Source organism: Acanthopagrus latus, chromosome 16 (assembly GCF_904848185.1).
Source record: "Acanthopagrus latus isolate v.2019 chromosome 16, fAcaLat1.1, whole genome shotgun sequence".
NCBI classification, from domain to species: domain Eukaryota; kingdom Metazoa; phylum Chordata; class Actinopteri; order Spariformes; family Sparidae; genus Acanthopagrus; species Acanthopagrus latus.
Window position 1 is genome coordinate 8,177,131 of NC_051054.1, and position 13,106 is coordinate 8,190,236.

General features: G+C 42.2%; 1 protein-coding gene across 1 annotated transcript in view; it reads left to right on the forward strand.

The window, feature by feature from the left end:
• slc25a21 (solute carrier family 25 member 21) overlaps positions 1–13,106 on the forward strand; it is a 95,247-nt gene that overhangs the window by 50,981 nt on the left and 31,160 nt on the right. Inside the window, exon 3 of the mRNA XM_037071524.1 lies at positions 12,431–12,479. Within this exon, the coding sequence (XP_036927419.1) occupies positions 12,431–12,479 (49 nt within the window). The remainder of the gene's footprint in view (positions 1–12,430; positions 12,480–13,106) is intronic.

Below are 13,106 nucleotides of genomic sequence, written 5' to 3' on the forward strand. Positions count from 1 at the left end.
GTGATCTGTTTTAAACCATACATTGTAAAGTGGCATGATCTTTAGCCCCCGCCCGCCAACCATGTGAGATGGACAGACATTGTCTTGTGTCCACACACCTTGCACGAATGCAGGCAGGAAACATGCATGGAGGCAACACAAACAAACATGGGGGAACGTGAACTTGCCAGAACTCAGCAGAACATTTCATAGCAAGGAGATCATGTTATTTACTTCTTCTGTCGGCCCTTTAATCTTGGGGCTGATCATTGTATAATTCAGAAAAGGGATCACACATCAGAGAATTTCAAGCTTGGTGGCTGAATGATTCTTGCTGAAATGCACCTTGGGAGCTGTAGTTAGATTCTCCCTGAACATTTGCATGTACACAGGCTTGTACCAGTTCTCAGTCATCTGTACTGATGCTTTAACCAGGAAAGGTTTGTGGCCATTCAAGCATTAGAAAAACATTTAAAAAAATTTTAAAAAATGTATTGGCACATCTACTTCAGGAACCATAAGTGCCAGAATTAGCTTCTTCTATTTAGCACTTTTAGCACTGTATTTATGCTTCTCTGCTTGCTTTCTACATTGTCCTCGCCTGCCCTCGCCTAAGCTGACAGTTCATTGGCTATTTTGGCAGGAAATGTCCTAAAGATCAGCCTCACTCCTTAACACAAAATATCTGAATAAATTCAGTAGTGTGTTTTTTACCTCCATTTTTTTTCCCCCTCCAGTATTGATATGTGACAGAGGACAGTCACCCGATGGAGTTATTTGGCATGTTCAAACCAGAACAGGCCCTGATAACCACAAAATGTTGTTTGATGACAGTAATGATGTGATTTAAAACAGGCCTGGCCACATGTATACACGCAAGCGTGCACACACACACACACACACAGAGCAGCCCCTTGAAACAACAACAATGATGGAGTTGTTGTTCTGAAGAACAGATGATTCACTCACAACTTTCGCAAAGTATGGTGACACATCGCGTGTTTCGCGTATCAACGTCAGATTTGTTTAATCGGTTTAATCCGATGTTGAAATAAATGTCTTTGTAACTGAGGGACGTTGATGTTTATTTTCCTCCATCACAGTCAGTCTGCTAGAACGGTCTGATTGCAAAATAGATAAAGGCAGAAAACAGTTTGGCACAGGGTATTTGTGTTTGGTTACCAGAAAGCTTTCCTGATCGCAGACTTCATCAGATTTCAAGTGAAATCTTTCTGCCTCACCGATGGATTTTTATGCTGCACTTCCATGTGTAAAAATTCACCTTTAATTGACATTTTATTTATGTGGCAACAGAGCCATTTATTTTGTTTTGTTGAGTTCATGTAATTGCTGTCTGGTAATTAAAGCGCTGGTGCCAACAGCCCAGAAGTGTGTACTTAAGTGGTTTTCAGGCTGGGTTAGACCTGTAGGCATGTGTAAAGGCGTGATGAAATTGTGCAGACAGGTGACTGTCAAGGCAACTACACAAATAGGCTGTGTAGCTGTGCCAGTCCTCTTGATTTTCGTGTTTATATTGGAATCGAAGTACTACTGTACATGGTTTTCAGCTGCTGAATCAGCAAACTGGTAGCTGAATGTGGTTGGGAGTCAAGACAAAAACAAGGAGAAGACATCGCCGTTTCATTTATGATTTAGTTCATTATGTAACATTTCTACATTTGCATACCCAAAAAATGATTAGTCCTTTGTCAAACATCTGTTGTGAACTTCACATCGGGTGATACATCAGACTGATGAAGGCAAGTGTGACAGAATGTAACATACATATCGAATATACATTTCAACATTTGTCAACATTTCTGCCTAATTCACGTAAGATGGCTCTTCATTGGCAATGGTAGTTATTTAGTATTTATCACTTAAGACTTCAACAACTCCCATGATCCCACAGAATATCAAGATGTCACCAAACTATGTTTTCACACACGTGCTGGCACGCACGCAGACACACACACACACACGCACACACACACACGCACTCACTCTAGTCTAGGTGGAAAATGTGTGCAAAGACACGCAAACTATAAAACATAACATTTCTATTTCTACATAAACTGTATGAATTAGTACTTACAGAAATAGAAATGTATAATAATAATACGGTTAATCAGGACTTAAAGGAAGAAAAAAAACAAACAATAAAAAAACACAAACAAAGAGGAAAATACTGTAGAATTCTGTTAAAAACTAAGTGAATTAAACAGTAGATCACCACAAACTGTAAATATTTTCTAGATTGATTTCCTGAAGTTGGGGGTTGGAGAGTGCAGATTTAACTCCTCTAGTATGAGCAGCTAAATTAACATAAAGTCTTATTATTTGATTTGAACAATTTTCAACGGAAAAATAATTTAGCACATTTTTTCCCCCTTTATTCGAGTAGTTATGTTACTCACCCCAGTTTGTGCACCCTTGTTTTATAGTGAACAATGTAGGCCTGGATAATTGAAATCTCCTGGAGGCTTTCCAGCTCCGTGTAGTGCTCCTACGCACAGAGCTCTGCGGTAAATGTGTGTCAGCTTTTGTTACAGCGTTGTACAGTTTGTTTAGATGGTGACAGGTGTCCTGCAGGAGTTGGAGGACGATTTGTTTAAAAAGCGATCCTGGTGAGAGAATCGGGCCGAGATGACACGGGGCGCTTCCTGTCAAACATCAGTTACACCAGGTTTTGCATCCATTTTGTCCCCCTTTTTTCCCCTCCTGTCACCAGCTTCCGCGCCGCTGGCGTGTGCATTTGCATCGCATGGTCGTGTATAGACACACACACACAAACTGTGACCACGGGTGTCAAAAAGACAGTGACAGTAATAGAGGAAGGAGGCTTCGACACTGACGCTGCTGCGCTGCACGGTCTGTCTGTCAGTCTGTCACTGACTGATCATTATTAGCCCGTCACCGCAGGCGGCTCGGGCCCTGACCCAGTCAGCAGCGCGCGCACACCTCACACACACACACACACACACACACACACACACACTTTTAGACATCCATCAGAATCACAGAGTTCATCTCAAGTTTGACAGACAGGGACATACCCGAGCTGTCGGCGCGTAGCCAGTGGGGGGAAACGCGTCATGACGCATGATACCTAACAATTAATCTACGCTGAAGACACGGACTCACCTGGAAAATCCAACCAATCACCTACAAACTGGATTGATATTGGACTCTGTTTGATTAATATAACGCGTGTTTATTTTTCTGTAATTTGATAAGGCTACCAGATAAAGGAGAAGGGAGATTGTTTGTTCGGTTTTTCAGGGTGTTGACCAACTGTTATGCAAAAACGTCTGGCGGTGAGGTAAACGAATCTCTCTGTCTCTTATTTTTTGTTTCCCTGTAAACCGGATTTACGGCTCTGCAGGATGTCGTGCGCCCGCATTAGTGAGAACTGATGACAATGTCCAAGGATTTTAAGTTTCCTGGTGCGGAAAATTGCGATTGTCTCCACCTGCACTCACCTGGCGAAGAGTCAGTACACAACGGCTGTTTCATGGAAGAATATTCTTTTTCTTGTGTGTTTATGAACGGAGACCCTTTACGCACCACAAAGGATTCGATTTACGTCAGAAAAATCTTAAATCCTAGACAGATTAATTATCATATATATGCATGTTCGCTCATTTATGCAAATTTATTTTTAGTTTTAAAAAAAAGTTAAAATTGTTTCTAAAATTCCTGAAAATCATAAATTATTTTCGAAAATTAGCGGTTTTGCGTTACAAAAGAGGGGGTTGCTTAAGTGAATTCAGGGGTTTAACATATTGAGATTTAAGAAAACTACTAACCGTTTTTACTTAAATGCTCATTTTACTTTATTCTATTTATAGTGTGAATATCCGCACCGTGCGCCCTCGGAGGTGATACACTCAGAAGCAGCAGCCGCAGCTGCACCGGTAGCCGCCACAGGCCTGCGGAATGCCGGGATGCTTGCACCTCTTGTCGGGGGCCCTTTGACTTTAAAAACTCCCCCGCTGTCACTGGAGATGGCCCCGCTTGTTTTTCTAAGCACCCTTTGAGCTTTTTCAAGTGCAGAATTAGGGACTGTTTGGGGAGTTCACCGGGACGCTTCTGCGCTTCCGAGACCCTGATCGGTGATATCTGTGATTAATAGCTCTCTCTCGCTCTCTCTCTCTCCAGATGTCTTGAGCCATTATCCTCCGTGTTGTTTTTTTTAAACATATAAATTCCTACATAATCAGTTCCTCAAGTAGTGTTTGCTTTAGGAGATAGAGTTAATATAATGTTCCCTTTTTTTCTCTCTGTCTCTCTCTTTTCCTTTCCCCTACTAATTTGCTGAGAACAGATTCATCCACTTCTGACAAAAGATGTGGAGCATTAATCACTTTCAGTAATGGCTGCCTGCCTCTGCATTAATGACATTTAAAAAAAAAAAAAAAAAAAAAAAAAAAACCTTAAAGGGGCACTGTGTAGTTTTGGAAAAGAAATCAAAAACTCAGAATTTTTGATAATTGAAATAAGGTCCCTAGAACACTGTTTGATTCTAGAGGGTCCGTCAGATATAAACAAAGTAACGCAGTATGACATTGCGTCTTTTAACCCTTAAAAAAAGTTGCTGAAGATCTTTCTCTTCCAAAACTACGTGATGCACCTTTAATTACCCTTTAATATATAGGGGACTGGAGGTGTTTCTTCCCCCCCCTCCCCATGAGGTGATTAAATGCTCTTTTGACAGATTACTTGTGCCATTATTGTATGAAAATGGTTTATACTCCATTTCAATTTTAACGTGATCAGTTTGGAACCGTTACACCTCCTGTTTGCTTTAAAAACAAGTTTGGCTCCGAGGCCGTATTTCAGCGCTGTAGTGTGCCTCGCTTGGTAGTAACTTTAGTTTATTGGGCTCACCTCACCGAAGCAGGCCGGCCTCATGTTATTTGGTGAACCTTTTTATGTTACATTTATTTCACCCACTTCCCTGATTTGTCTCGCTAAAGCCAACCACAAGTGTTTTCTTACACATACAGTGTGAATTTATTGTCGCCTGTCGCAGTCGGTTTATGTTTTAATAAACTAACGGAATGAATGTGGCATTAAAAAGACGGAGTCAGGCAGGCTCTGATTGTTTGTTATGGAAAATAAACGCGGCTCAAATCAAGTCAGCCTGGTTTGAAGCGCGAGAAGTGGCAGGTAAGCCTCGTCTGAAGAGACTGTTTTGAATTCTTCCATCTCTTGCGGCGTGTTTAAGGTCTAATAATTATAATCTCTGCATCGTCTTATTTATCAGTGTGACACTCACTTCAGTCTTTCGCCTGTATTCCTACCTGAGCATTAAAAGATCCCAAGATCAAATCCCAAGTTTCTATATCAGTAGTGCCCGGCCCAGTCGCTGATGGATATCATGTTGGCTTTGTTACTGCGGATGACAAATTGCTGGGTGCGGGTGGGGGGGCAGCGAGTCACAGGGTTTGTTTGGCATTCCAGATCTGATGTGTTTTGAAAAGTATTAATGGAGCTACATGGAGGCATGAGATATCACCTTGCAGGTTGAGTCAGGAGCTCCTGTCAAAACCAGAGCAGGCCTGCGAGGTGAATCTCTGTCATCATGACACTCTTATGCCTCATCTTGTGCCTCGAAAAACCCCAGGACAGGCTGCGATTTTCAGCTTTGGCTCTTAAAGGCCCAGGAAATATATTGTTCTGTAACATGTTTTTAAAAACAATTAGCAACATGTTTATTTCTGAAACACATGTTCTTCAAGGGACTTTGGGCTTGTAATAAATAAACCTACAGTTTATGCTGATATGACCCACAGAATATGACCTATATAGACCATCAGTGAGAGGATTTCTTTGTAGCTATTTTAGTTATTCTTCATGCCTGTCACCTGATCAGACTTTAAGTTGCACAGGTTGTGTAAGTCATACAATTAAAACTATTTTCTTCAGGAGCAGTGTTTTGATTTGATGGGTCTCCGCCTGAGGAAAGGAGCTGCTCTGTAGTCTGGTGATACAGCAGCGATACAGTATCTTTTTGCCAGAGTGTGGCTTGGATGGATGTAGTCTCTTTGTATCTTTTGGGCTCTGTGCAAACATCTCATCCCGCCTGTGTGGCTAATGCTCAGTAGATGGGTACCAGTGATGTTCTTGGTTTTGATCAGAGCCCTCCTGCCCTGGGCCATGCACAAATCGTGCCAGTTTGTGATGTTTCCAGCCAGGATGCTTTCTGGTGCTCCTCTGTAAAAGAATTTGGCTCCGGAAATGTGTTCCCATAAAAAGTAGAGCCTTTTCTGTGCCAATTTTTTACCAAGGTGGTGATGTGTGATGTATCGATTCTCAGGACTTTAAAGGCAGAATCTTAAAATCGATGCAATATTCAACAGGGCTGCAGGAGAACTGGGGTAACATGATATACGGAGGGAGTTCTGGTAATGATAAGGGCTGCAGAGTTCTGGACCAGGTGAAGTTTATGGAGACAGGAGACTGCGGAGAATAGAGTTGCAGTAGACAACAGGGAATATAATCAGTGAATGAAAGAGATTAGTATGAGCAACAAGCAAAGACAAGGAGGATACGAGATAGTATGCAGACAGAGTAACATTGTTAACATCGCTCCAAGAGATAATGCGCTGTCCAGGCTGTCACCCAGACTCGCACCTTGAGGGGAAGGAAGTACTGAGATGTTGAAGTCAAAGAGAAACTGTCAGGATTAGTGGATTTGGTGCAGACGAGGAGAACCTCAGTGATATCACTGTTTAGAGAAAGTTGCAAGAGAACCAGTTTTCATTTCCAGTTTCTATTATTTTATTAGAGAATATTATTTGCATATTTTTAAGAAAGTAGCATGTGAGACTGTAGCATTTAGCGGGTCAAATAAGCGTGTGAAATGAGCGACCAGCATGTCTCTCATGTATTAGTCCATTTAAACTGGGGGAGCTGTGCTTCCTGTGGCAGTGACCTTCTCCCAGTGGCTGCTGGGAATTACAGTCATTCAGTGTGTGTCTCGGCATGATGGATGACACCTGCACCCGTTGAGCAATCTCTCCCTGGCGCACTATTGTTGTTCTTTCTCACATTCACATTCCCAAGCCAAAACCAACTCCGATAATTATCTTGCGTGATGCATGATCTTCTCTCATTGGGAGACAAGTCATGCCACAAACGGGCAGTACAAGTGCCGCCAGTGAGGCTACTCGTTGGGTCTGTCCCAGAGACGTAGTGGGTCGTCCACACAAAATTAGTCCAGCTGAACGAGCGATGATGCAGCAGTTCTTAACACCCAGCGCCTGGATCAAAAGCCAAATTTCACGGCTTTTAAAATTCTGCATGATGTCAGTCCTGTGCTATAAGAAAACCAGGCGTTGAATAAAAACTATAAGCTGCCACAGTGTGAAATCAGTGTAATATCTCACTGTATCCTTGTGGCGCTTTTGTTTCCACTGCACAATTATCCTTTACACTGTCTGCTGGCACAGAACGCATTTGTTGCAGTCTTCTATTTTAAGAGTTTGTCTCAATGGCTGTGCTCCAGACACTCCTTCGCCATTAGCACTTGTGTTTAACAAGTGTGTGCCCACAAGGTGCTTGGATGACAAGGTCTTTCACCACCATTGTGTTTCAGGAACAAAAGAAAGCTTCACAGAATGGAATCTCCCAATATGTCACTCACTGGTGCATAGCAAAGCCATCAACGTCAGCCAGATGGCAGGTCACTGTAATATTACCTCCTCTTAACAGCTGGAGGAGGTGGCTGTCTGCAGAAGAAGAGGAAGAGGAAGCGGAGCTCAGCAGCTCAGTAGCATCAGCCCTTTGGACTGCCCTCACCATGCTCAGCGACTGTGCATCAGAGGCTACAGAGGAGTGTGAAGTGCTCCCGGGAGTGTGTGTGGGTTCACTGCTGCCGCGCTCTATGATTAAACAGTAGTATGTGCTGACAGCTGGAGTAGAAGAGCATGATGCACTGGGGCACAGCAGAGCCAGAAGCTGTAGGTGAAATTAGAAGTTATTGGGTGTCTTTGGGCTTTGAAGTGGAGACGTTTCCATGACGTGTCACCAGCAGAACTGAATCAAAGTAAAATGACACTCGCACATACTTGGCAGGTTTTAACTGTCAAACATTCCCTGCCAAGCAGGACGAGAAAACAATCGGGCTCCTTAGAATATCAGCAATTAATTGCATCATTGAGAATAGCCTCAACAGATCAACACTTTCTGCAGCGACCAGCTGCGTCTTTTGTGGATCTGTCATCAGTTAAATGCAGCGCCTGTCTCTGCAGGAATTTGATCGACAAGTCACACAACAACATTTGCTCTCTGACTTCTGCCCGAGTGGATAAACTTTCACTTGTTCTTTTCACATACAGTATAAAGGACCTTTGTGACTGGAACACACGGGAACATAATCAGCAGAATCAATGCTGACAATAAACTTTTCTCAGATCTACAGATATGTTAAAAGTGTATAGTTCTTTATGTTGCAACTGTATGGCTCTTAATATTCAATGTTCTATTGGTTAGGGTAGGGGTCAGCAACCTTCACAGTAACCCTCTTCCTTTTTTCCCCCTCATACAGCAATCAACCGTTGGGCTTAGCATAAAACACAATATCAGCTCTGGGTCAAATGCTATTCTGTGCTTAGGCTACCCATTTTTATAATCAGACAATGTAAGAATCACGAAAGGGCCACTGCAGAGGGGCTAAAGACCCACGGTTTGCTGACCCCCAGCTTAGTAAATCATCACAATTATCACCACAAACACAAATGGAAATTCTCCTGAGGTCTCCTTAAAAGTATTCAGTAGTATCACTCTTACAAGTGTTGAAACACAGTCTCAAACTGGGGTTACAGGCTTGGCAGTCTTCTCACATGTGTATGGCAGTCAGGTGTGAAACATATATTTTGAACATGATATGGCACGTTTTGTAGAGATGTCAGCATGCGTAGGCATATGATGCGTGCAAATGTGAACATACCAGTGGTTAACTGCTCACATTTTATCCTGGTGACTGGGCTGTTCAGGGACATGAAGGAAAGTTAATTAATGAAGTGGAAACATATGACAACACTTCACCATAAAATGACTCATCGGTTTGCTGTAATACCCATTCTCTGTGTATTGTACAATATCTAAGACTGCCTTAGGGTGGATTAATTTATTTGATGCATCGAAAACCTCGGGTAGTAGTTGGATAACTGTAGGTGGAAAATATACTAAAACATATCAATTCTGTCGTGTGGCAAACCTCCCACTTAACAACGCAGAAATAAGTCAGTTTAAATAAGCTTTAGACAAGAGCTGTCCCACGTGTCATATAAAGGTCATTTTAGGATTATGATCACACTCCTTCTCTTCTTCAAGTTTTCCTTCAAACCCCTACAGCCTGTCGTCTCATCTGCCAGCAGCTGTGCTTAACGTGTCTCATCTGTCTCACCCGCGCTCAAATAAACAAGACGTAGTTTTGCATTCACGCTTGTCATCGCGTAATCCTTCTGCAACCGCCGTCTTGGAGGCACCACATGCTCTCCTAACTGACGCTCACCTCACTTCTAAAGACACCGGTCCCCGGTGCACTCAGACACTCAGACAGCCTGAGAACTGAGCCCGACACACTGAACCAATCACTGCATGTGAACGGCGCAGCAGGGCAGGTGTGTTAATTAGTAAAAAGTGTTAACTACTGTTACCTTTCTAAGTTAATGAAGCATTCGGTAACCTGTATCCTTTAGAGTTCCTGTAATCTGAGGTTTACGATGAGGCCCAAAATCTAGTGTGAATCATTTTTAAGTGAAGTATCCAGATGTGCACAGCTGCTCTGGTCACTTGCAGGTACGAGAAACCATTAGCAGCGCGCTCTTTTGGTTGTTAATGAAAACATTTAAGAATGTGAAGAGCTTTAGGTTGTGGACAAAACAAGACATTTGTTAAAGTCATCCTGGGCTTTGGGAAACGCTGACTGAGATTTTTCACCATTTTCTTACGGCTAATTGATTAATTCAGATGTTAACTGACATTGACAATTAATTGATTGATTCCCTTAAACATCTGATGCAGATTCAGATAAAGGGATGGATCCAGGAATTTTTTTCTCACTTATTACTCTAACATTGCAGGATAGGAGGTTTTCATTGATTTCTCAGGAAATAGTGCATGGAGTCTTGATGGAAACAAATCAGGGAATGTAGGTGGCTAATGTCTATGAGTGAGTGGGAATGAGAGGACTGTTGGGTCTTGTCTGTGCTCCACTGAGTACCATTCTAGTTCGGTAATAAGTTATATTCATTTCCACGGACTCCCCTCGAGAATCCACTTCAGAAAACTTCATTTTTCTGATATAAAGTGAATATGACTTATGTTTAACATGTTTCACACACAATTTGCTGGAGACTTTTGGATATTTTGAGGATTTCAGGAGATGTTTATATAGTCTTCTCTTTGTTTTTGCTTCCCACTTAATGTCCAAGTGTACTGTTTGAGATTGCCAAAGTTCTGTTCGCCTGTTGACTTTACTTTCCCACCTCTACATCTCCTGTTGGAGCATGTTTGGTCACTTCCCAGCATCTTCATGTTTGCACAAGCTGATAAGGCAGCCAGGCAGGTCAGGTTTCATCATGTAATCCGATTACCTGCCGAAAGATTGGATGCGCCTCATCTTCACTGTTGGCCTATTAATAGCGAGTCCAGAATATGGTTTATACAGTTTGAACAGCCTTGTATTTACCTTCTCGGTGCAAAATCATTAATTACGGCAGTCAGGTCAACTGAGCCGTGACAGATGGAGTTTTGTTTGACCGTTGCCTGCCGGTAGCTTCGTTCAGTAATTCTCGATCATCACATTCGTACATTAAGATTCAACTGTAGTTCAACCAAGTAAATTTTTCCTGCGGTATTTTCACTTGATAATTACTTCCTTGGAAAAACCCCCAGAAGACATTCTTTTATAGACAATATGTTAAATTGAGCAAATTAGTACGAGTCCATATTGCACAGCAGCTGTGTACACACACAGAGGAATCTGCAAGGGAAGCCCTCAGAGCACCAGTGAAGGGATGCAGTGAGAAATGTTAGCTAGAAAAAAAACAAAAAAAAAAACACGATTGAGTCAGAAGGTCTCCGTGCCAAAGCAGTGGCTTTTCAACACAGATGCGCATAGTTAGCGTGTGTGTGAAACCTCAGAGTCTTTCACTGATCACCCAGCTGCATTGATTTCTCCAGCTGCTGGCACGAGGGCGATGTGCTTGGTTTGCATGGGCGATACGGCTGATGGATTCAGCCCCTCGAAATGCCGACAAGTAGAGTCACTCACAGGATTTTCTTTCTCGCTGGGTCACTCGTTCAGACTCGTGTTCTTGCAAAGACGGAACCAGGCTCCAGAAAACTGAGATTTACCGAAGCAGTATCAGGTGTAGTGATAATCAGAGAGGTGATAAGGTTCTCGTGGAGGATTGGCAGGCCCCCGATTTGAAAGAAAAAAGAAAGAAAAAAAATCCCATGAAAAAACCTCCACCGACTTTTTGCCCCAGTCAGCTGTCAGACAATTTGTCAGATTGTTTTTTAGGTGAACTGTCATGTATGGCGTAAAAACGTCAGATTTATGCTACAATCAGATCCTGCAGGGATTTAACAGACATGTACAAGTTCACATATAAACTTATATGGTGTATTTGACAGGTGGACAGTGTTGTAAAGTGCTGTAAATGCATGCTGTAAAAATAAATCAATTGACAAAGAAACTACTGCTTGACAAGTGTGTGAAAACAATTAGTCTATTATCAATTCTATGTCAACCGATTTAAGCCGGATTTATGCCGGAATCTGTGGTTAGTGGGAGTCTCATCACAACAGATGCTTTTAGAGAACCAGCCAGGTAACTTCTATTTTGCCTTGACTCCTTGGAATACTCAAAAGCACCAGAGAGTCATCTTTACATTACAACTGTAATTAATGGTTCATAAAGAAACAACCAATTGATAACACATCCAAACCAGCGTCTTTCCCTCTAGCTTCTACGACTCGACAGATCTTTCATTCAGATCTTTATATGCAGCATGGTCTTGGGCCTCCATTACAAAGCTAGCACTGAGAAATTTATATTTTAAGTTGAACAGCAATTACTTTGTAGGCAGAGAGTGAACATTTCCAGACCCAGTTGCCATAACCAGGTTTTGTCCATATCTATAAAAACTCTTCCACAGACTCTTTTCGCCTTTGTTGTGCCATGAAATTTAGCACGTAATGTTCCATGGCTGAGGGGAAATGGTGTTAATTAAAGGCCGCGCAATGTTAAAATATTTAATTAACCATGATGTCATGGTGTTTGCCCTTATCTGAACTTCAAAATGTCAGTGGGATTTTGAATGAGGTTTTCTTACCAACAGAACCCGGAAGTTCTGATTTCCCCTCAGCCCCTCTGTAGTTTAATGCACTAATATCAAAGTGACTTATTCTGACTTTTGTTTTCTACTTTCAGGGCTGGTGGAGATCTGCTTAATGCATCCCCTTGACGTCGTGAAGACGAGGTAAATCCGACCTCAGCAGCTCGTGCGTTAGCTCATATTTTGTTCTTTATGTCTTTAACATTTAGGCTGCTCACAAGAGAGCAACTTATCGCCCACATCTGCCTTGAATCCTCTCGGTGGGTATTTGGGTCTGTGTAGTGGAGTTCCGAGCATACCAGGTCTTTTTTCCCAGCTCAGTTGGCCTTGCCAGCTCTGCACTCATAATCCACACAAGTGGGCACCCAACGCCAAGAGCCTTAGACATTTTGTGGAAAATGAAATGCATCATTTATCCCTTTATTCCCCACACAATGCGAAACGTTAGATGTTTTTATGCTCCCAAACTTTTTTACCTTATTACTCAATTTAAGGAAAAAAGAATCACACATTTTTTTTATTTATTTTTTTTTCCAGTATGGTGTGTGGTTCATGTCAAAAAAAGGGGGATATGCAAAATGAATCAGATGCCACTAAATGCACAGGCAGCTTTTTAAATGCGTGTTTTCCGTTACCATCTCCTGTTTGTGTGTTACGCAAGAGCGGCAGCAGTGTTGAGCTGTTGAGTGATCAGGAGCCTCACACCACAGTGTCTCAGCCAGCCATTAACAGGTCGTGGGCTACTACTAAAGCTTTATAGTCTTTCACAGG